The sequence below is a fragment of the Pteropus vampyrus genome, unplaced genomic scaffold, assembly GCF_000151845.1.
Source record: "Pteropus vampyrus isolate Shadow unplaced genomic scaffold, Pvam_2.0 Scaffold327, whole genome shotgun sequence".
NCBI classification, from domain to species: Eukaryota; Metazoa; Chordata; class Mammalia; order Chiroptera; family Pteropodidae; genus Pteropus; species Pteropus vampyrus.
Window position 1 is genome coordinate 559,611 of NW_011889108.1, and position 24,714 is coordinate 584,324.

The window sequence follows — 24,714 nt, forward strand, 5'->3', positions numbered from 1 at the left end:
TGGTTTTCAACTTTTTCTTTCTGGCTTATTTTGCTGAGCGTGATTATCTCGAGGTCCATCCATATTGTCGCAAATGGCAGTATTTTGTCGCTTCTTATGGCTGAGTAATATTCCATTGTATGTATGTACTACAGCTTCTTTATCCAGTCATCCATCTTAGGACATTTCAGGTGCTTCCATGTCCTGACCACCGTGAATAATGCTGCTGTGAACATCGACGTACAAATACCTTTTCGGATATGGGTTTTAAGTCTTTGGGGTAAATACTCAGTAGAGGGATTGCTGGATCGTATGGTAGATCAATTCTTAGTTTTTTGAGGAGCCTCCATACTGTTTTCCATAGTGGCTGTGCCAATTCGCGGTCCTACCAGCAGTGTATGAGGGTTCCTTTTTCTCTGCATCCTCTCCAACATTTGTTATTACCTGTCCTGTTGATTACAGCTATTCTAACAGGTGTGAGATGGTATCTCATTGTGGATTTGATTTGCATTTTCCTAATAGCTAGTGATGTTGAACATCTTTTCATATAGTTGGTGGCCATTTGTATGTCCTCTAGGGAGAAGTGTCTGTTCAGGTCCTCTGCCCATTTTTCGAATGGATAGTTTGTTTTTTTCTTGTCATTGATTGTATGAGTTCTTTGTATATTTTTGGATATTAGGCCCTTATTGGAGGCATTGCTTGCAAATGTATTTTCCCATTTGGATGGTTGTCTCTTTACCTTGTCGATGGTTTCTTTTGCTGACCAAAAGCTTTTAAGTTTGATGTAGTCCCATTCATTTACTTTAGCTTTTACTTCCCTTGCCTTTGAGGTCAAATTCATAAAATCCTCTTTAAGTCCAAGGTCCTTGAGTTTCGTTCCTATGTTTTCTTCTATGCATTTTATTGTTTCAGGTCTTATATTCAGGTCCTTAATCCATTTGGAGTTAATTTTGGTGTGTGGTGATAGACAACAGTTTAGTTTCATTCTTTTGCAGGTGGCTTTCCAGTTTTCCCAGCACCATTTATTGAAGAGGGTTTCCTTTCATTTTCAACAAATAATTTTTGTCGAAAATTATTTGCCCATATAAATATGAGTTTACTTCTGAACTGTCCATTCTGTTCCACTGGTCCATGTGTCTCTTTTTCTGCCAATACCATGCCGTTTTGATTACTGTTGCTTTGTAGTATAATTTGAAGTCAGGCAGAGTGGTGCCTCGAGCCTTGTTCTTTTTTCTCAGGATGGCTTTGGCAATTCGAGGTCTTTTGCACTTCCATACAAATCTGATGATTTTTTGTTCTATTTCTGTAAAAAAATGCCGATGGGATTTTGATGAGGTTTGTATTAAATCTGTTTGTATTAAATCTGTAATAATGGTCATTTTAACTATGTTGATTCTTCCAATCCAAGAACATGGAATATCTTTCCTTTTCTTTGCATCTTCTTCGATTTCTCTAATAGGAACTTATAGTTTTCATTATATAGGTCCTTCACATGATTTATTAGATTTATTCCTAGGTATTTTATTCTTTTTGTTGCAATTGCAAAAGGAATTATTTTTTCCACTTCTTTTTTTTTTGACACTTCATTATTAAAACTTAGCAATGCTATGGATTTTTGAACATTGATTTTGTATCCAGAAACTTTACTGTATTTGCTTATTGTTTCTAGTAGTGTTCTTGTAGCGTTTTTAGGGTTTTCTATATAGAGAATCATGTATTCCGCAAATAGTGACAGTTTGGCTTCTTCATTTTCTACATGGATGCCTTTTGTATCTTTCTCTTGCCTGATTGCACTCGTTAGGACCTCCAATGTCATATTGAATAGCAGTGGCAATAGTGGACAGCCTTGCCTTGTTCCTGATCTTGGAAGGTTTTTAGTTTTTCACTATGAAGTATAATGTTGGCTGAGGGTTTGTCATATATGGCCTTTATTATGTTAAGTTTCTTTCCTTCTATACCGATTTTATTAAGTATTTTGATCATAAATAGATGCTGTATCTTGTCGAAGGCCTTTTCTGCATCTATGAATATGATCATATGATTCTTATTTTTTAATTTGTTTATGTGGTATATCACATTAATCAATTTGCATATGTTGAACCATCTCTGTGTCACTGGGATGAAGCCCACTTGATCGCGGCGTATAATCTTTTTAATATGTTGCTGTATTCGATTCGCTAGTATCTAATTTTTGCATCTATGTTCATGAGAGGTATTAGTCTGTACTTTTTCTTTTTTTGTGTTCTCTTTACCAGGTTTTAGTATCAGGGTAATACTGGCGTCATAAAATGAGTTTGGAAGTAATATCTCTTCTTCAATTTTCTGGGAGAGTTTCAGGAGAATAGATATTAAATCTTTTTTGAATGTTTGGTAGAATTCAATGGTAAAGCCATCTGGTCCTGGACTTTTACTTTTTGGTTTTGGATGATTGTTTCAATTTCCATACTACCGATTGGTCGGTCTATTTAGATTTTCCAGTTCCTGATTCAGTGTAGGAAGGTTATATTTTTCTAAGTACTGGTCCCTTTCTTCTAGGTTATTATATTTGGTGTTACATACTTTTTCATAGTATTCTTGTATGATTTTTTGTATTTCTGACGTCGCTATCCTATATCTTTTGATTGGAGCATTTAATCCATTTACATTTAAAGTGTAATTGATATATGCATAGATATTACCATTTTATTATTCATATTATCTTATTTTTTTCTTCCTCTTTTTTTAAAAGAAGTCCTTTCAACATTTCAGCATTTCTTGTAATACTTGCCTGATGAAGATGAATTCCTTTAGTTTTTTTCCCATCCAAGAAACTCTATCTCATCTTATCATTTTAAATGATAGATGTGGTGTGTAGACTTATTTTTGTTTTAGGTCCTTTCTTTTCATCACTTTAAATATTTCCTGCCAATTCTTTATGGCCTGCAAAGTTTCTGTTGAGAAATCAGCAGACATTCTTATAGGAGTACTCTTATAAGTAACTAGCTGCCTTATTCTTGCTGCTTTTAGGATTCTCTCTTTGTCTTTAACTTTTACCATTTTAATTATGATATGTCTTGTGAGTCTGTTTGGGTTCACCTTGTTTGACACTCTGCACTTCCTGGACTTATATGTCTATTTACTTCACCAGGTTAGGAAAGTTTTCAGTCATTATTTCCTCAAATAGGCTCTCAATGTTTTGATTTCTCTCATCTGGTATTCTGTGATGCAAATATTGTTATGCTTGATGTTGTCCCAGAGCTCCCTTAAACTATCCTCATTTTTCAAATTCTTTTTCCTTTTTGCTGTTCTGATTGGGAGTTTTCTGCTTTCTTGTCTTACAAATCTCTGATTCGATCCTCTGCTTCGTCAAATCTACTATTGATTCCTTCTTATGTATTTTTCATTTTAGTTATTGTATTCTTCATTTCTGACTGGTTCTTTTTTATAGTTTTTATGTCCTTATTCATGCTTACTTTCTCTTTGTCTAAATTCTTACTGAGCTCATCTATTCTCCTAAGTTCAATGAGCATCCTTATACATAGCCTCTGGGTGTGCTGGTTCTGGAGCCCCTTGTGAGGGGCTTTAGTGCAGGCTGCAGTCAGTTGCCTGTGACTGGCCAGTGGCTACCTGGTAGGAGCTACAAAGCTATCTATGTTTGGTTACTAACTGAGCTGGACTTGGAAGTATGTGGGAGAGGCCATGAGGTGAACCAAGGCTGCCTGCCACTAGTACTGGGTCTGGGACAGTTCAGCAAAAGGTCCGGGGCACCCACTGGCTAGAGGCTGTCTGACAGTCTCAGCAGATGAATGAGATGGAGCCTCAGGGAGTCACCAGGGTGGAGCAAGTGGTGTTCCTCATATTGGTGCAGGTTCAGATTTGTTGCCAGTGCTGAGCTTCTGGCCACTTGCAAATGTCTCTGCTCACACTGAGGTTAGATGCTGATCCCTGAGATTTACTCAGAACTATTACAGGTATTGCTAGTTGCCCGCCACTAAAAGTGTCTCCCCCGTTGCACAAGCGGAGGCCTGTTGATTGCTACTGAAGGAAGCTCCTGTTGAGAGCACCTGTTGGGGCTACTTGCCCAGTAACCACCCAAAATTGCCACTAGGCAATTTGTGAATTGGGTGTTTTGGGGATACAGGGAGTCACCTGACAAGGATTATGCTGAATCTGTAAAACAGTCTGGAGAATATTGCCATAATATTAAGTCTTCCAATCCATGAACATGGATGTCTTTCCATTTATTGATGTGCTCTTTAATTTCTTTCAGCAACTTTTTGTAGTTTTCAGTGTATAAGTCCTGCAACTCCTTGGTAAATTTATTCCTAAGTATTTTATTCTTTGGAAGCTTTCATAAATGGAATTGTTTTCTTAGTTTTCTTTGTGGATTGTTCATTGCTAATGTATAGAAGTACAGTAAGTTGTGTGTTCTTGTATCCTGCAAAGTTGAAGAATTTGTTTATTAGCTTTAGTAGTTTTTTGTGGATGGATCCCTTAGGATTTTCTACAGTTAAGATCACCTCATCTGTGAATAGAGATAGTTGTACTTCTTCCTTTGTGATCTGGATGCTTCTTTTTTTCTGTTTTTCTTTTTCCTAATTGCTCTGGTTAGAATTTCTATAACAATGTTGAATGGCAGTAGTGAATGTGGATGTTCTTGTTTTGTTCTTGATCTTAGGGGAGAAAGCTTTCTGTATTCCACCACTGAGTGTGATGTTACCTGCTGGTTTTCATAGTTGCTCTTTATCAGGTTACGGAAGTTTCCTTTTATTCATAGTTCATTATTTTTATCATGAAAAAGTGTTGGATTTTGTTAAGTATTCTTTCTACATCAATTCAGATGTGATTTTTGTCCTTCATTCTATTAATGTGCTGTAATACATTGATTGATTTTCATACGTTGAACCATCCTTGCATTACCCTGGGCCTGGCTGAGTCTGGCTGGGTCATTGAAGAGCAGGTGCAGACCCCGGAGGGCCTTCCCATGAAGGTGAGTGTGGGGGCTGGCAGCTCCTGGCATCCACCCAGGGTGTGGTCTTTGTTCTCTAGCAGTTTGGCCCTGGATCGTGCAGGGGCCACACTGGACATGTTGGGGCTTAGTCTCTGGCTTCCCAAATTTTTTGGTCTCTACCTCATGGTGGCTGTGCCTGGGGGTGATGTATGGCCTCTTACCTGGGAAAGCCCTCAAGATATATGGGAAGGAATGATAGAAGGTTCAAAGAGTTCAGCTTCAAAGTAACATCTCCAGTTACTTCCTGCTCCTCCATAGAGCTGAGAAAATGCTTGTCACTTCTGCACTCAGCACAAAGATTACAAAGCAGTCATACCTCTTACTTTTTTGCTGATTCTTTTACTCAAGATTGAACTTTCTCTATCACCGCCTTAGGCCTGGAATGTGCTGCTGCCAGCCTAGGCTGTGAGGGTTAAAGTGGGGAGGAAACTGATCAGAAATGTCCATTGTCTCTATTAGCCAAGTGCAAGGTGGTTATCACCTTCAACCAAGGACTTCGGGGAGGGCGCGTGGTGGAGTTGAAGAAGATAGTGGATGAAGCCGTGAAGTACTGCCCAACCATCCAGTATGTCCTGGTGGCTCACAGGACGGATAACAAGGTCCACATGGGGAATCTGGATGTCCCTCTTGAGCAGGTGGGTTTACCTCATGTTGTATAGTTTGAGGAGAGGTTATTATTTGGTTAACTAGGTCTGAGTCTTGTTAGATTGTGTTTCTGAATCTGGGTTCCCTAGAGGTGTCCAGGGTTCCACTGTGATATTTGATAGGTTTATATCATGGTTGAGAAGATGGAACTCAAATAACCACAAACAGAGAAACAGTTAATATAACAGAAATGGTTGGATTTATCCTTTTATTTTGCATCTTCTCTACATGTGGAATTGAACTAGGGCAGTCCAGAGAAGGTGAGCTCTGATCCAGTCTGCCGAGTCTTACAGTGGCTAAGAAGAGTTGTTCTTAAGGAAGCTGAATGAAGGGGAGAGGCTAACTGCCCTGGGTGGTGCTCTTTTTTTCTTCTCTCTTGCAGGAAATGGCCAAGGAGGACCCTGTGTGTGCCCCAGAGAGCATGGGCAGTGAAGACATGCTCTTCATGCTGTATACCTCCGGGAGCACCGGGACACCCAAGGGCCTTGTGCACACCCAGGCGGGCTACCTTCTGTATGCCGCCCTGACACACAGGGTATGGCCTCAGTGGTGGGTGGAGGGTGCGAGGTGCTAATTTCTTGGTGGGACTGGGCAGGGGACTAAGTGGGGCTGGATCTAGGGCTAGAACTCCTGTTATTAAGCAGTTTCCTTAAGTATGAGTTGCTCATGTTTTCCTGCAGGTTGCTCATGAGCAGGGCTGCTATGAGTTGTGGCACTAGCCCAGGTGAGAGGGCGGGCAGGGGAGCTGTGTTCCTGTCCTTGCTGGAAGAGTCCGGGTCCCAAACTTGAGTCTTACTGCTGGCCTTTAGCCCTTTGCACCTATGCCTGTATCATCTATTGGCTCAAGGGCCTGCAGGAATCTGGCCCTCACCAGCTCTGATGTACTCACTGGCGGGGTCGCCTTCTGATGCTCACCTAGACACTTTGTCCTTTCTGGGCCCCTTCCTCTGTAAAAAAAAAAAAAAGTCAAAAATTATATTTTACAACTGCTTTGGTATAAAGATGACTGTATTACTATTATATATTAAAACATTTTCTTTTACTTAAAAGATTATTTTTTCTCCTTCCGATTTTAAAGGAAAGTAAAACATTTTCATGGGTCCCTGAAAGAATTGTGGCTTCTAGGCCCTGCTCACTGGGACCATGTTTTAAAAGTAAAATTAAAAAAAAAAAAAAAAAAAAAAGATTTACTTTTATAAAGAAAATTAAATTTAGTGCGTAGAAGTTATATTACAGCAGACCATCCTTTTTGGCCGTGGCCCCTAACCTTTTTGGCAACAGGGACCGGTCGGTGCTCCTATGAGAATCTAATGCCTGATGATCTAAGGTGGAGCTGAGGCAGTGATGCTAGTGCTGGGGAGCAGCTGCAAATACAGATATAGCTTCACTTACTCGCCCACCCGCCACTCACCTCACCGTTTCCTAATAGGCCATGGACTGGTATCAGTCTGTGGCTTAGGGGTTGGGGACCCCTGCTATAGGAATTATAAAGCAAACACTATGACACATTTTTATATTCCAATAAAGAGTTTAGAAATCAGTACTCATTTAAATGTGGGTGGAGGATTGCAGTTTATCATGGCATCCTTGGTTGCCTTGAGAAGTGGCCGATACTTTCCAGGTGGGATTGGATTTCGATGTATCATCTGTGGACCAGACCCTCTCTTTTGCAGAAGGTAAAACTCAGCTCCAGCAGGTGGTAGCAGCAAAGAGAACTATCTGACCAGGTGACTGGAAAGACCAGGCTCATCTAAGCAGGGCTCAGACAACAGGGTAGTGAAAGTGCAGTCATTGTTAAAAGTATCCCTGCTTCCCTCCACTCCCCCCAACCCAACCCTCGCCCCAACATGGCTGCACAGGGCCCATTACTAAGCTGTCTGGAAACTCCTGGAGAATCTCAGTGTTTTTCTTTGGCAGCAGAAGACTGGAGCCATTTGCCCCCCAATTTAAAAAAATATTGAAAATAGAGCACAGATACAGAAAACCATCCAAATCAAATGTGTGGCTTAATGAATTATTATAAGGCAAACCCACTTCATTCTGGAAATGGAATGTCACCAGCCTCCCAGAAGCCCCTTCATAGCCCATCTGCCCTCAGCCCCCTCCTCACATCTTGACTTCTACAGCAGCGGTGCCTAACCTTTTTTGCACCAGCCACTGGTGCTGTAAGAATAATGCCTGATGATCTGAGGTGGAGCTGAGGCAGTGAAGCTAGCGGTGGGGAGCAGCTGCAAATACAGATGAAACTTTGCTTGCTCGCCTGCCACTCACCTCCTGCTGTGTAGCCCAGTATGGTCCATGGCCCAGGGGTTAGGGACCCCTGTTCTACAACATCACTGCCTTGTTTTTTCCTTTCTCTAGTTGACACGTGGATGTACATTCCGAGGTCCTGCAGCTTACTCTTTCCACTGACATTTTTTCGATATGTCTTTTAAGCCTTTTTAAATGTATAGTTTTCCCTTTATCTCTTCCATTTTCTTAAACTTTGTCTGTTGTAGCACTTGGCTGTTTGTCCTGGTAGCCCTGGTGGCCCTGGCGGGCCTTCGTGTTTCCTGCAAAGGGCAGTTAGATCCAGAGATGGAATTGAGCTCAGGTTGGGCCCTTTGACAAGAATGCTTCAGACACCTGTCATTCCTCTCAGGCTCTTAGAAACTGATGATGCTTGAGGCATTTCTTGGTCTTTTCAACTTTAATGTTTTGCAGTTTTTAAGGGATTTAAAAAATTGTGGCATAACTTAATGCAGGAAGATGCCCTTATACATAGGACTAGATGAAGTTTTACGTGTGAGTAATATGTGGCCACCACCTGTATCAGGATATGGGATCATCTTCAGCTCCTGGAAGGCCCTGACATGCTACTCACAAGGCCCAGCAAGACCAACTCTGGTGTGACCTCTGCATACAGATCAGCTTTGTCAAGCTGGGGCTCATACAGTATACAACTTGGGGCCTGGCTTCTTTCACTGTCCTCTGCAAGAGTCAGTGTGTTGCTGTGTGTACCGGTAACTCCATCTTTTCACTGCCATGACCCCATGAAGCCACCGCATTGTACTTTCTCCTTTGCTTTCGGTGGTCATTGGAGCACTTGCATCTCACAGTTAAAGAACATGCTTAGTGACATGTGGGAATGTGGGGTGATGGGCCCCTGACAGCCTCTCTTGTTTCTGCAGCTTGTGTTTGACTACCAGCCGGGGGATGTCTTTGGCTGTGTGGCTGACATCGGCTGGATCACAGGACACAGCTATGTGGTATATGGGCCCCTCTGCAATGGAGCAACCAGTGTCCTTTTTGAGAGCACCCCCGTTTACCCTGACCCTGGTAAGGACTGGGAACCCAAATAGCATCCCCAGGGGGGTGCTTGAGGAAGGAGGAGAGATTTAAAGGAGGATGGAGTGAGGGCCTTCATTCTGGTCTGGCTATGGTTTGTGGTCCCATGGTATAGTGCTGAGCCTTGGACTCTGCCAGGTGGGCCAGGACTGGGGACCCTGTCTACCGCAAGATCAGATGACCAATAGAAGGGGGTCCAATTTGGCACTGGAAGCCATCTCAAGACTACCCACTCCAGTGTTCTTTAACTTAAACTGTCTGCCTCGGAACTACCCCTCGAGGGCTAGGCAGCCGATAGGGACCGAAAGCTCTGTTCTCTTACCTCTGTGGCCATTTGACTAGATCCAATCCTCCCTCGAAGCCAAGCCAACTGACCTCCTCAGTTTCCCCTAGGCAGAGGGTGCTTTCTACAGCCAGTTACTTATGTCTTCAGGGCTGTTCCATCAGAGTATGTCAGGTGTGGCTGGAGCCACCTCCATGAATTGATTTCATTTAGAGGCTGTGGCCATGTCTTGCTCACCTTGGTATCTTCCTCCCACTCAGCGTAGTGTCCCCAAGTATTTGTTTTAATGTAATTGAATAGTGGTGCCCCTGCTAGAAGGGCCAACTGTCCCATAGCACTGACAGTTATGTGCATAGCATATCATTGTCACCTCCCCTGGCTCCTCTCCAGCCTCCCACGGGGGCACGGTGGCTCTGGATACACTCCAGGAAGAATGTGTAGGGGGCATAGCCAGGGGGCATAGCCAGGGGAGTAAGAGCCATGTCTTAGGTACATTGCAGGCATGTCACTTCAGCCACTTGAAACTCAGCTCCCTGTGTGTAGGGCGATGGTGGTGAGTTTCAGGGGGTTCCGAGAAATGAGGTGTGTAGTAAGCAGTTGTCCTGCTCCCTAGGGCGCATACAGTGGTGGCCTTGCCACACTATTCCAGGGGAAGCACCAGTTACCATTTTAGAGACCATTTAAATGCAACTGAACACAAGCTCTAGGTTAATGCTACATGGGTTATTTTTAAATTCAGAGTAACATTCTTTTAACTTATTAGTCATATCATGTGGGTATACCATGTGAATGCAGCTGTCCAGAGCCAGGTGAAGGCTGTTTGCAAATGAGCCTGCCAATAGATGGGAATGGAGGGGCAGGATGACTGCCACAGCGAACCTTTTCCCAGGGGGCTCCCTTTCTATCCCAGTGATAAATGTTGAATCTCGTTTTTGTGAACAATGCAGGTGTTTGCACATATTTAGTACCCAGTGCTGTTGACTGATCTCTAAATTAGGTTAAAATAGGTAATGTCCGATGGGCTCTCAGACCAACTGAATTGGGGCTGTTTTGTAGGTCGGTACTGGGAGATGGTGCAGAGGTTGAAGATCAATCAGTTCTATGGTGCCCCGACGGCTGTCCGGCTGTTGCTGAAATATGGTGATGCCTGGGTGAAGAAGTACGACCGCTCCTCCCTGCGGACCCTGGGGTCAGGTGAATACTGCTCTGCATTCAGAGAGGGAATGCATGTCATCTTTCAGAGCCAGTGCAGGCTTCTAAGTGATTTTAACCATGAAAACTACGTGGCCATTTCTTTGAATTCAAACAATGCCAGGCTGCATTGAGTAAGAAGCAGAGGTCAGCCCCTCCCTGGAGACCACAGCTGTTAACAGTCTGGGGCACAGCATTCCGGGAACTATCTGTGCCTCAGTTCTGTACTTAATCCTTATTGTGAATCCTTACCAACTCAGTAAGATAAGTCCTGTGTCCTTTCTTTGTGGCTGCATGGGATTGTCCTGTGGAAGTGAACTGCAGTTCACTCAGCATTCCTCTGATGCTGGGCGCTGATTATTCCCAAGCTCTGTAAGAAATGTCATTCTGTGCTGTGCACTGCTCTCACTTTGGATATTTCCAGGCAGGTAGTTGCCAGATCGAAGGTAATCTCCATTCATAGTGTTGATAAATATTGCCAAGTCACATGAAGACTTTTGGGAAAGGTGACATGGGGTTTGTTCATATGGTACTGGGAAGCCTTGCCTGTTCCCTCTGCTTTTCCCTGACGCGTTTCATTTCTGCTCCTCCACATGTTGTCAGATGTGGTCAGGAAGGAAAACAAGGCAGGAGGCCCTCTATGCTCCTTGGTGAATACAAGGATCTGCTTGGTGGTTTTTCATGGAGGAAGAACATTTGGGGCAGGTACCCCTAGGGATTTGTCTTTCTGCCACTGTGTCCTTTGAAAAGGACAGTGTGCATGCTTTATTTGTCAGTAACAAGGGCATGCAGTACTGGTACAGGACTTGGGGGCCTGGTTTGCTCTGCCCTCTGTGCCTGCAGCACCCTGCTGCCCCCTCCCACCTCTCAGGTACCTGACCCTCCCTGTAGGCCCTTCTCTGTGCTACGTCTCCTGGGGATTTCTTTGGCTTCTCTGGACCTCGGGCTGTCAGTTTTTAGATGACCTGACTTCAGTTGAGATATCTGTCCTCATGCTGACCATTTCACCAGGCAGTGAGCTCACAGAAGTCACAGCCATCTGTGTCTTTAGCACTGCTGTGCCCACATGCAGGAAAACTCAGCAGGCCAGGTGGGGGCTGACTGCTTGTTGTGAAACTGAGCACCCAGATGTTGCCCTGAGGACTTCACCTGAGACTCTGACTTCTCTGGGACAGAAGTCATTAGGCAGCGCTGCCTGAAAGCTGCCTTTTCATGCAACCAGCTCCTCTCTGCTCAGGGCGTGCTTGGTGGTCAGTGTCAGTTTGTTTCTGGATGAACAAGCCCTTTGAATTTTCTAAGCGAGGGCAGAAGAAAGTGCTTTGGGCCATCTTCTAGGTGGTGGGGAGTCTGAGTTGCCTCTCTTGGCATGTTGGTGCTGTGGAGGTAAGGCCTGTGCACTCCTGACCGGGACCCCATGTCGATGGAGAGGACTCATGATGCGTCCCTACACTCTGGGCTAGGCAGCAGGTGGGGACCAAAAGCAAGTAGAGGGATGTCCAGGGCCATTGAAACATCTCAGGTTCTCCAGGTATTGTCTGCAAGGTTACCTGAGTGGGCCTAGGGAGTTAGGTGGGGACAGGGTTGGAGGGAGGTTTGATTTGCCATATGCACTTGTGGGATTTAGTTGCTGAGGAAAACTCACAAAGACCCAAATGACAAGGCACATGCTCTGAGCACTTTAGGTGCTCTAGCAGTTGTGTTAGAGTGGGGTCTGTCTCTGCAGAAAGCTGCCTCGGGCAGGGATCCCTCAAAGTCCCTGCGGTTCTCCTTCAATAAAAGTCATGGCCAGACTCACTCTTAGATCTTCCTCTCTTGGATCAGGTACTACTGATGCATGCAGGGACCCTTTTGCACCAGGGAGCCCACAAGAGGTTCAGCTGAGCTCTGAGTACTTTACTTGTCTGGGAGTCATATTGCTGCCATTTGACCAGTGCCAATAGCAGAACCCTGTGGGGGTTTCCAAAAGACCAGGTTATCAGTAAGCAGTGCTGACAGGCTGGTGAAAAATAACCTGGCAACTCCTTGCACGGGGCACCAAGCAGCACTAGGGACCAGTATACTTCCTATCTGACGAGGGCCAGCTTTGTGTTGGTCTGCTGCGGTCATAGCTCAGGACCATTCTAGGCAACTGGATTAGCCCTCACAGCACTCCAGACTTGGGTGTGTTGATTTCATTTACTCTTACCAGTTGGCAGAATCCAGCTCACTCAAGACTTCTACCCCAAGATACATATTTCTTGAAATTTTTTTTAACTTTTAATTTTACAAGTAATGCACAGATATATTCTTATTGTTAAAAGAAAAACTCGGTAATTTGCAACAAAAGATGACATCCTTCGTGAACGCTGCTCCAGGGGACCCTATTGCTTGTTCACCTTCCGGCAGCTTCTTCAAAGTTATATTCTTATGCAAAAACACAGCTCGGCTTTGAGTTGATTCTTTAACATGAATGTGATCAAGCTGTACTATTATCCTGTGATGTTTATTTTAACTCAACAATAGGCAGAGATTTCCATATGGCTTTGCCCCCATGTTTGAAAACTTGCTCACACCCTTTTGTGTGGATTGCCATGGTCCTTGCAGTCATGTCCCTGTGGTTGGCTACTGGGGCTATTGGCAGTTTCTCAGTATCAACCAGTGCTAAAATGGCATCTTCCTGCCTCTTTTTTGGGCATGTGTGAGTGCAGAAGTGATACACACACCACTCAGCCACCTGTATGACCAGCATGGGAGACCACAGCCAGGAAAGGTCTTGGTTAGCTGCTACATCATGGGTGCTCCTGATCAAGAGGCAACTGGCATGAGAGTATTTCAGTATTTTAGCAACAATATGTCTAAATCTGCTAGTTCTGGCTGAATTCTAATCTGGTGTGGATGTTTTATTAGGGTAGTGTCTTAGCTGTTCAGGCTGCTATAACAAAACCACAGACTGAGAGGCTTATAAACAACAGGAATTTATCTCTCACAGTTGTAGAGGCTGGGAAGCCCAAGATAAAGGCGTGGGCATGGTTAAGTTCTGGTGAGAGCCCTCTTCTGTTTCAAAGACAGTGCTTTCTTGCCCTGTCCTCATGTAGCGAAAGCAGGAGGGGGCTCTGCAGGGTCTCTTTTATAAGAACCCTAATCCTATTTTGAGAGCTCCACCCTCATGATCTCAGCACCTCCCAAAGGCCCCACCTCCTCATACCATTATCTTTAGGGGCTGAGATTCCAACATAAATTTGGAGGACACACACCTTCAGACCATAGCAGGTAGGTACTGGGAACTGGCAATAAGTCATAGGATGTGAACACTTTCCCCTTTCTATTGAGGTGTAAAATACGGTGAAAAGCACAAATACCAGATGTTCAGCTTGAGAACTATTTACACACACACACACACACACACTCTCTCACACACACATATATATACATGCACACCACACCCAGATTAAGCTGTAGAAATTTTCAGTGTCCAGAATGTTCCCCGATGCCCGCTCCTAGTCAAGAGCCCTCAACCATGACTACTACTTGATTGCTCTCAGTGTGGACCGATTTGCTTGTTCTTGAACTTCATATACATGGGCTTGTGCGGCATGCTTTACTCTCGTGCCTACTGCGGTTGCTCAGGGCTGTGACTCAGGTTCATCCCTGTTGAGCGTAGCAGTGGCTTACTCATTTTCATGCTGTATGGTATTCCACTACATGAATACAGCACTCTTTATTTCTCTCTTCCACTCTCGATGGATAGGTTTTAGATTTTGGCCACTGTAAACATCCTTGTACGTGTCCACTTTCGGTAGACGTATGCACTCATTTCTGTGGGGTGTGTGCCAAGAGTGAAATTTTTGAATAATAGGATAAACCTATATTTAGCTTTGGTATAATCTGCCCTAAAAGGTTGTCCATAGTAGTTGCATCATTCACTTTTAGATGTTAAGAGAAATACCCAAATCGCTCCCCAAGATTGCCATACCAAATTATACTCCTATAGTGCATGTGATATTGTTTCCTCTACATTCTTGTCAATTTTTTTATTTTTTATTTTTAACCCTCTAATGGTGAAAATATCTCATTGTAATTTTTATTTCTTTGATGGCCATAACGTGTGGCAGATTTCACTGCTTTTTTATATCTTCTTTTATGTCCTTCAGGAAAATTATATAGCTGTTTCCCCTTAATAATCTATTCCTTCTAGTTTCATATTCATTGAGGTCCATTAACATCTTTTTTCTTTTTCAGTGGGAGAACCAATCAACCAAGAGGCCTGGGAGTGGCTCCACAAGGTGGTAGGGGACAGCAGATGTACACTGGTGGACACCTGGTGGCAAACAGGTGAGAGCGTCCTCGAGGAGGAGGGTCAGGGCATGCTGGGTAGGTGGGTGCAGGGCTTACCTGGTGGGTTCCTCCCACAACAGCTGTGCTCTCACGTTAGTGCACTGAGAACATACAACCAAGCACCAAGTGCAGGGGTCAGGTGTGAGGCTCTGCAAGTGCAACACTACCCATGCCTCAACCCTTAAATGTGGTTGTTGAAAACCTGACATATGGACCAAAGAAGCTCGGAGGTGGAGCCTGGTGGCAGCTATTTTGCAGTGTAGGACTTGGGATGTGTAATGGCTTCTCTGAGCCTTGGTTTTCTCATTTGTAAAATGGTGGTGCTCCTTCCAGACCCTGGGTGAGGATGGAATGAGGGGATACCACTAATGCATGTTGCTCAAGGCCTGACATATAGTAAGTATTCAGCTAAATGTTCACTTTCCTCATAGGGATCACTTTCTGAATGTAAGTATATGTGATGAGGATGGGCCCTATTGTTTAAGGGACTGTGAGTCTAAATCTAAACTTTAGTGAGAAAGGCGTTTTCTCTGTAGCATTTTGTTCAGATTTTCCCCATCTTCTCTTGAGTATCTGACTTATTAGAATGTTTGGAGCAGGAGACCACTACTGATGTGGCTGAGGTCTCATCTTTTGAGAAGCCAGAAAATGGGACATTCTAAATAGCTCAGTTTTCATTTTTTCAGGAGGGCACGGGACTGAGATTACAGCTGAGCCTTGTGAGGAAATGCCAGAGAAATAATGTGAAAACAGAATTTGTGGGCGTCTGTTTTTGTTGTTCTGTATGGAATGGGCACTGGTCCAGAAGCAATTCTTCATCTTCCCTGTGCAGGCAGATGGGCTCTGCCTTTCTTACTGAAGTGAGGGCTGGATGAGCAGGGCCTCAGAGAAGGAGAAGCAGCACCCTCTGGGCCACAGAGCTGCGACACCTGGGACTGTGCCCTCCGTCTGGGCCCCACTCCCACTCTGCAGTAGAGGAGACCAGAACACAAGTTTAGTTTTGGCTCAGATAAAATTCCTTGTGACACTGGGGGCCGTTTCCTTCCCCTAAATGGGCATTTTCACCCACCTCTCACTCTGAGAGAGCACCAGCCAGTGTGTCTGTCCCAGACCCTTGATGACATGGCCTGGATAAACATGTCACTAGCCTGTAAGCCCATCGGTGTTTCATTCCTGTTGTTCCCACAGAAACGGGTGGCATCTGCATCGCACCGCGGCCCTCAGAAGAAGGGGCAGAAATTCTCCCCTCCATGGCGATGAGACCCTTCTTTGGCATTGTCCCAGCTCTCATAGATGAGAAGGTGCGTAAGGGCCTCACAAGGGTGTCTCCTTCCTCCCTGTGCACCCCACTGAGCTCCCTGGTGTTCCTTTCTACCTTCCTGGCCTCCTCTGTCCACTTGCCCATGTCATGTGTGCTCATTGCCTGGTAGGTGGCAGAAAGGCCTGTGTCTTCACATAGTATTCACTGCAGAGTCTCCTCTTAGAGACACAGTAGATTAAATCGCCTTGTAGGGGGAGCCCAAGTTCTCTTCAGAAGCCCCTGCAGAGGAGAAAGCTCTGGACATTTCCTTTGGGGAACACTTGTCGTTTTTCTGCCTCAAACCAACCAATTAGGAGAACAATGCTGATTGTCAGTTCATTGCTTCTCAACCAGAATCTGCCTGTTCTCTCACACTTGCGTCTCCTGGGTCTGCAGGGGAACATCCTGGAAGGCAATGACGTCTCTGGGGCTCTGTGCTTCTCCCAGGCCTGGCCAGGCATGGCCAGGACCATCTACGGAGACCACCAGAGGTTTGTGGATGCCTACTTCAAGGCTTATCCAGGTGAGCTGGCTAATGTGGGTCATGTCATGCCTTTACACCTGCTGTGGAACCCTATTCTCAGAAAACGTTTCTAAGGTCACAGTGACTGTGAGCGTAGGACAGGCACCTTCGAGGCATGACTTTGAATCCCACCCCCTCCCTCTTTACCTCCCTGACTTTATGTCGAAAATGGGAAGAGACCTGTCTCAGGAACCTCATGGTTAAGTGAGACAGCACGCCTGAGGCTGTTAAGAAAGAAGAGTGAAGAAACCATCTTGGAAAACTATCTTGATGACTACAAATTTTCTTCTGGTTTACTTTTGATTTTTTCTCCCAGTTTGCTTCTATGTCATTGGGTTGGAAGCGTACACACACAGTGTGCCTGTTGGCACCCATAGTCTTCAGTCTCAGACTTGTAAACGAGACTCATTTTTGGGGAAGCTTGAGTCCGCTCCTTGTATGCCTTCTGCTCAGACATTTGCAATCTTCACTGCATTCTGCTGTCTCAGAGCCATCTGCTCTTTCACTAGCACACAGCCACATAGCACATCTAGAGAGTGTCTCCATGAGGAGTTGCAATGAGGGCCAGCACCAGGAAGTCAGCAGGGTGCAGGGTTGTGGAGCTTTCTTCTATAGAGTCCCACTGTGTCCCTTATGGAAGGAAAGGAGCCCCGCTGGGTCCTGGTTCGGAGGTACTGACACTGAATTCCCTTGCTATGGTGCAGGCTACTACTTCTCTGGAGATGGGGCTCACCGAACTAAGGGCGGCTATTACCAGATCACAGGGCGGATGGACGACGTCATCAATATAAGTGGCCACCGACTGGGGACCGCAGAAATTGAGGATGCAATGGTGAGTGCAAGTCATATTGGTCTCAAATTGGGAGCTGTAATTTGCTGAGTCAAGTATTCCACCTCCCACATGTTGTGCCATTTTGTTCTGTGCAGGCTAGCCACCCTGCAGTGCCGGAGACTGCTGTCATTGGCTACCCCCACGACATCAAAGGAGAAGGTGAGCGCCATAGAAGGAGCTCCTCTAATCTTTGGTCTTGGTGCCCATCATGGCACTTCTGTAAAAAGAACAGACTCTGGAGGAAGGGTAGCAGGGTGTTTATGGGTGAAGCTCTTGGTTTTCTTCTTTTGCAAGTGGAGTTTTTGGATGAGGAGCCTGAACAGCATGCCCGTTAGACTAGAGTCAGATTTCTGAGATGCCCTAGCTCTCCTGTCCTTTAAGGACACTCATCTACAAGTGGCCCTGAGCTGTTTGGCCCCCGCTGAGTGTGGGGAGTTTGCTTCTCTGTCCACAGTGCCTCTGGTGGTCCTGGTTCAGAGGCCTTATGATGAAGTACCCTGCCTTGCTTACATTGTCTCCTTGCACGTGCTTGTGCACAGCATCAGGTGTCAATTCTGTAGCCGTTCTGGCTGATCAGGGTTTGCCATGGAGCAGGCTCTTTTGCTGCTCTGGGACTGGAGGAATTTGACCTGTGGTTCCCACTGCACAGAGACATGCAGGGAGAATGGAGAACGAGTGATCAGAATTGTCTTCTTTACTGAGGACACACTTTGTTCCAAAGTCTGCCAGTTTCTAAGCAGGTAAGTCTGGGAAGGGGTAGGATCATCTGAGTGTTGTAATGCCTGTTCTGGTGTGAACTAGACACTCACTGACCCTGTGCTGCACTGCCAGGCAAACTGACCTCTACTGTTCTGCAAGTGGCCTAGGTTTGGGTGTTCTTTCTCCCGCTGTCAGGAATATCCTGTGTCAAGTGTGTCCCAAATGTCACCTGCCTTCTTTTTACATTTGTGTACCGCTGTTCATTATTTAGTCCACTTTCTCTAAATTGACCCATTGTAAAATTTAACATTAATTTCAGTGCTCTGAAAAAGGCACGTTCAGTTGCCGTAAGAAAGGTGTGCCCTCGAGACTGCTTTCTCTTTGTTAACATGAGATTAGGCTGTTAGGGATCAAGGGGGTGAAGATGGCAACAAGTCCTCATGAGTGACACTCAGAGGCCTCAGGCCACTTCATGCTCCCACCAGCAACGCTCAGCGCTGCTTCCTGGTATCCTAAGCAACTTTGGTATTGTCAGGCCTTTTAATGTCTGCCAGGCTGGTGGGGGAGAATTCATATATCATGGGTATGATGATATGCATTTTCCTGATTTCTTATAAATTTGACCATCTGTCCATTTGTAATACAGGAATAACCCATTAACTCTTCTTGGTATGCTCTAAAGCCATCTTCGAAAGCTGTCGTACATTTATTTGTCTCCACTCCCTGTCTGCACTCGATCAGACTGATGTGCTGTGTTTCTGTCATTGGCCTATCTCACCAGTTCCTGAACTTAGCCTCGCGTACCTCCTAGCTGTTAGCTGGCTTCACCTCCCACGTCAGCTTTCCTGATCCATCTCTGATGAGAACTTAACAATCCAGGGTCATTTCAGTCCTATCTCATTAGAGATACAAGTGACTGGCAGGAAAAGGCACCAATTAGAGACAAAGGGGAAACACCCAGGGTAGCATGTACAGTGTGTTGCCACTAAGGTTTAAAAGGTGGCAGTATACAACTACAAGTTAACTTTAAAATTTGGTTCTGGGGACAGCAGCCAGCAGCCCCTCAGAACCTGCTTATTTTGAGTTCTGTGCAGGGGCTGTCATCACTTAATCCTGACTCACAGCCATGAGGCAGGTACTGTTAGCTCCCATTTTACAAGTAGAAAACTATGGCACAGAGTAGTTAAGTGACTTACACGCGGGTAGCAGTCTCTCCTAATCACCATACTGCACTGCCTTTCGAGGCATGAAGGGAGAGAGGCAGGGAGGAGAGATGCAGTTTTATTTTATGTACTTCTACAGTGTTTTACATTTTGGTAATCAGTATGTGTTGCTTTGGTGGTTTTAAAATTTTAATTAACTATAGTTAAATACACCGCAGACCCTTCTCAGTAGGCCTTCGTAGCTGGCTCAGGTGTTGGCTATGCCCTTTTCTTCTGAGCCCCTGTGGCGTGAGCCTGAACTACCTGGCATCTCAAATACCAAGATGAGAGAAAAATGGGGCTCAGGGGTGCGGGGAGACCAACAACTGTTTACACACAGCAAGTGCCATGGCTACTTTCGTGGACAGAGTCAGAAAAGGCTTCACAGAGTGCAAGGTAGCTGAACTGGATTTTGAGGGATGAATAGGTGTTTGCCAGGTGGAAATGGGGAACGGGGAGTGGCTTTTAGGCAAAGGCTCTAGGTCTCTTCAGATTGTAGCTTATTCAGGAAAGTAATTCACTGGTGCATTTAACAAATATTTTTTGAGTACTTGCTATGTCCCAGGCACTGTTCTAGATGCTAAGACACAGCAGTGAGAAAAAGAGACGAGACACTAGAGGTGACATGCTGGAGGGGCTAGGGAGTAAAAGAGAGAGACAGACAATAAACATGACCAATGAGGAAACTTCATAGTACGTTAGGTGATACGTGCCAGAGGGAGAATTCATTAAGATGGGGTGGAAATGGTATAAGAATAAACAGGCAAACAAACAATAAAGAGGGTTTCACACATAAAGAAACTTCATGTATGAGAGAGGGGGACATTGCACGTCAGTGGGGAAAGGACAGGCAATCCAAGATGGTGCTGGGACGAGTGACTGACTGCCTATGGAGAAAAAATAGAATTGGATCCCATGTACGAGATTAATGAATTTAGAGACCTGTGGGAGCCACTGTTAGTCTTTTCTAGAACGTGGTAGGATATTCACAAATACAGTGTAGTGTCTATGCTAAAGTATGGGTTGGCCAGTGTCGCCCACCAGACTTTCTGCCATGATGCAACTGTCCTTCATATGTGCTATCAGTACAGTAGCCACTGGCTACGTGTGGCTCATGCGATTGAGGAACTACATTTTTAACTTAATTTAACTTAAATTTGGATGTCCACCATGGCTAGTGCTTACAGTGCTGGACACATGTGCATGAGATTAGTGCCATGTGCCATGTTCCCTTGCACCATCTCATGGGAGCTGATAGTAAATCTCCTATGAGCCCGTGTTACAGGCTATTTCACAGGTGTGTGGACAGTTAGAGAGGTTAAGTCCTGTGTTCAAGGCCACATGCACAGCCGGTCAACACCAGAGCTATGGTCCCAAGCTCTCAACCAAGCATGCCCACCCACCTGGGACATTCAGTGGAGCTGACAGAATCACTTCCACTTTGAATGAAAATGATAATGCATTTGAGGGCTGCAACTAAAGAAACCAGCTGCTCAACATATGATTTGAAATCCTTTGGATTTATGGCGATTTGTATATAATACCCTGGATAATACATCCCCAAACTTCACTCTCCTTCCAGCTGCATTTGCCTTTATTGTGTTGAAAGATGACACAGGTGACTCAGACATGGTGATAAGTGAGCTAAGGTCCACAGTGGCCACCAAGATTGCCAAATACGCCGTGCCTGATCAGATTCTGGTGAGTGGACTCCACCTCAGGTACAACTGCACTGCTTATCTCATCTCATGCCTTCTTCTCACTTCCCACAACTAACATCGCAGCAAAACTGACACAGCTGGTTTCCTGGGTGGCAGTTGAGGGTAGTGGATGGTTGCATTGTCAAAGGGAGTGGGAGAAAGGCAGGGAGATGGATGTAGTGGCAGAAGTTTGCTCAACTTGCTGGTTCAGGGTGTACTGCTGGGCAAGATTACACTCTCTCTTACTTTGGCATATGGAGATTGGTTACAAGAACAGAAAACATTAGGGTTTTTAAATAGAGAAACACGTGGAAAGTACCAGAGTTCTTCAGCCCCCATGCGGTTTCTGAACACTTTTTCTGGTGCCAGGAAAGGAGATGCCGCTAGACCCTATCTGAGGGAGCCTGTGTTGGAGTCAGTTCTGTGGAAGAATCGGGCTACCCTCTCAGCCTGGTTAGCTTTTCATCCCTTTCTTTGTTAACATTTTCCCCATGGCATTCCTTGGTCTGGGAGTAGTCCTCTGAGGCCTCACTCCATACAGCACATGGTCAGACTATGACTTGGGGACCAGAGTTTCAGGAAGACCTGAACTTCCCTAAGATGAATTGAACTCTTTCAAAAGACCGGTCACGTTTAAAGTGCCCAAACACAGCTTCTAATGTATTGCCATTGACATTGAATGGGCTGTGGCTGTTTGAAAATATAAAATGCTAAATTTTCAAACACTAAGCAGTTCTCACATCATTAAGTAGTTCTGACATGATATATAAGACAAAACCAACCGTAGCCCAGGCCAGGGAGTGGAGACGAGGCGCTGTGGCATGTGCTTGGTTCTCTTGCTACCTGGGGCCCTTACTAGTGTAGCTGATGGGAGAAACAGAGGTGTCAGCAGTGAGATGAACACAGGTTCAGATGAACCCTGGCTCAGTGGAGGCTTCAGCATGACTCATGGTTGATCCTGCCCTTTGGGTTGATTACAGCTTCAGGTCCAGATTGTAGGAGGATGAAACCAGAGACCAGGGGCTCCACTATCCCCTAAACAGAGTTCTTCCTGTCTCAGTGCAGTCGGAGGCTTCTGAAGTTTGGGTGCCACCCCAGATTCTAATGCCGTACCCCTTCCTTGCCAGATAGTGAAACGTCTTCCAAAAACTCGGTCTGGAAAAGTCATGAGGAGGCTCCTGAGGAAGATAATCTTGGGCAGAGCTCAGGATCTGGGGGACACAACCACCCTGGAGGACCCGGGCATCATCGCAGAAATACTGAGTGCCTACCAGCAGCACAAAGACAAGAAAGCTACTAGTCAGTAATGGGCTCTGACCAAGACCTAGTGCCCAAGCTCCTAACTTATCCTTCTAGAACATAGCTCTCAGTTTACTTATTCCCAGATGTCCCAGAGCAGTCACCTCCCAGCACGTAATCCACGGTACCCCTAATGTGAATGAAGTCTATGCTAAAATCCCTCCCTTCTTTCCACAGGAGAACTGTGCAAGGGTACTGTCCAATGTGCTTAGTGTTTGTTCTACTTGTCCTGAATTTGGTTTCCTGGAATGAAAAGTCCCTATTGTCTCTGTTTCTGTGTCCTCTCCAGACAGCACGGGAAGGTTAAAAACCTGGTTAAGCATGCCTACTCAGGTGATTAAAAACTAGAAGCAGTCATACTTTTTCCAGTTGTTTCTAGATACCAGAGGCAGATATTTGATTTTTATATTTTGGAAGAATAACATTCAAGCATACATACAAAATGTAGGCTTGCTTGTACATGCTCTTTGTAACAGAGTTATGAAAATCTCCTTTCCTGCCTTCGTGCATAGGAAAACATGGAGAGGATTGGATGGTGCACATTTAGTTATTGTTCAGCATATTTGGAGATCTGAATTGGAAATGTTTGTACCTCTGTCTAAACACAGCTCTTGAGAATGCTTGAGCCTACAGCATCCTTTTTTGGTATATATTTCTACCTCCCTTGGTTTGTGTATAATGAAACTCAGTTCCTAAAGTGATGACATGAATGTGCTCACCTTTTGGTTCTAAAACTACTCCAGTCACATGTTCTGTTTCTCCAAGCTGTGATATAGAAAGATTCCCCCTCTCCACCTTGGATGCCTCTTGGTAGGAGGTCAACATGCTCCAAATTTGTGGGGTGGTTCAGAGAAGCCAATGAAAACTCAGGTAATTTTGAGCATTGATTTGGCTAGAACCAGACCCTTGCAAACTCTGCCTGTCCTTCATTCTGTGGTTGGGGTAAGAACCATTGAGGTCCAGTGATGAGAGCTGAAGCTCTGAATCTGGTCTCTCTTTCAATGTGCCTTAAGTCTCTTCACGTTAGCAAGATGATATAAATCATCAGGTTACAAAGTGTTTGTTTATTAGCGAAGCATGCCAGGGCCAATGACATGGAGTACAAGGGAAGGTAGCCTACTGAAGTAGGCCCTTGAAGACAGGGAGATGTTATCCTTGTCTTTACCCCAGTCTGTAGTGCCTTCCACCTGGGCAGGTGTTCACGGGGTGTCTGGGGTATTGAACACTTACTGTGGACTGTAGCTGTACTGGCCTTCCAGGTGATTAGGTGAGTACCCTGTGACACCCAGCGGGTGGCCATAGCACACATATACTGAGTGACTGTATGTTGTTGCAGCGCTCAGCCACAGAGAACTGTGCATTGGACCTGTCACATTTGTGCTGGAGTTGGCGGACTGTAGTTATGATGCTGTTTATGAAATGGCTTAGATAGAAACTTGAACAGTGACCAGAGCCTCAGAATGATCAGCATAGCAGTTCAAATAAAGATTTATTTTGTTCATTCTCTTTTGTGGGTTCATGTTTTTTAATCAAATAATGCTATTCTTTGTTGCTGAATATATTCTAAGGACAAAACTGGAAGGAGCCTATTTACCCAAAAGAGAACACTTGAAAAAAAAAAAAAAATCCATCATCTGACAGGGAGGAAGTACACAATAAAAGGTCACTTGTCTTAGGCTGTTATTTGGTAAAATACCTGTCTCTAGATTATCATGCTATCCAATACACTAGTTACATGTGGCCGTTTAGATATAAATAAAAAATAGGATAGAATGGAATAGAATAAATGGAATATTCATTTCCTCAAAGGCAGTGAATACACTTCAAGTGCTCAATAGCCACACGTGGTCAGTAGCTACCAGGGTCTTGTGGTGAGTGCTGATCGAGAACATAGATGAGCATAAGGATACAAAAAGATCTCTAGGCAGCCGAATCAATATCACAGATGCAAACAGGAGAAGCACAGGCTTGCCTATGAGACATCTCATATCCCAGGTTGTCCTTATTCTAGATGTGGGTGAATGAGGTTTTCTGTATTCTTCATTAGACAGAGAAACAGATTTTATGAGAAGGGCACATTGAACTGGTATCATGAGAGGTGGAATGTGAAAGGCCAGGTCAGCTCCCACAAAGCCTGGACCCACTGCCACCTCCAGAACAGGAGCTGGGAATGGCTGTTCTCAGGGATGGTATTTGTTCTTGTGCGTCAGGGACGGGGGGAGGGATGCTGGGTGGATTCCCAGATGCCCTTCAGAGGTAGTCTGGATGCACCGAAAGGTAACTCACTGGGAAAAGCCACACTTGGGCACCTCTGGGTACTGCGAAAAATTGTGGCAAGATGGTTCTCTTACTGGAATAATAGTCTATATCAACACTTTCTCAGCAGGGCATCATGAGAGGCTTACAAATAGACTTTTAACAGGTCAGGTT

The 24,714-nt window shown here is 45.0% G+C and overlaps 1 protein-coding gene across 1 annotated transcript in view; it reads left to right on the top strand.

Annotated features, from left to right (window-relative positions):
• Positions 1-23,790, top strand: part of ACSS1 (acyl-CoA synthetase short chain family member 1) — a 55,982-nt gene extending 32,192 nt beyond the window's left edge. Inside the window, exons 4-14 of the mRNA XM_011378007.2 lie at positions 5,429-5,604; positions 5,997-6,149; positions 8,785-8,932; positions 10,281-10,418; positions 14,634-14,726; positions 15,918-16,030; positions 16,426-16,552; positions 17,257-17,384; positions 17,480-17,543; positions 20,868-20,986; positions 22,113-23,790. Coding sequence (XP_011376309.1) covers positions 5,429-5,604; positions 5,997-6,149; positions 8,785-8,932; positions 10,281-10,418; positions 14,634-14,726; positions 15,918-16,030; positions 16,426-16,552; positions 17,257-17,384; positions 17,480-17,543; positions 20,868-20,986; positions 22,113-22,292 — 1,439 coding nt within the window. The 3' untranslated portion in view covers positions 22,293-23,790. The remainder of the gene's footprint in view (positions 1-5,428; positions 5,605-5,996; positions 6,150-8,784; positions 8,933-10,280; positions 10,419-14,633; positions 14,727-15,917; positions 16,031-16,425; positions 16,553-17,256; positions 17,385-17,479; positions 17,544-20,867; positions 20,987-22,112) is intronic.
• The last annotated feature ends 924 nt before the right edge of the window (positions 23,791-24,714 follow it).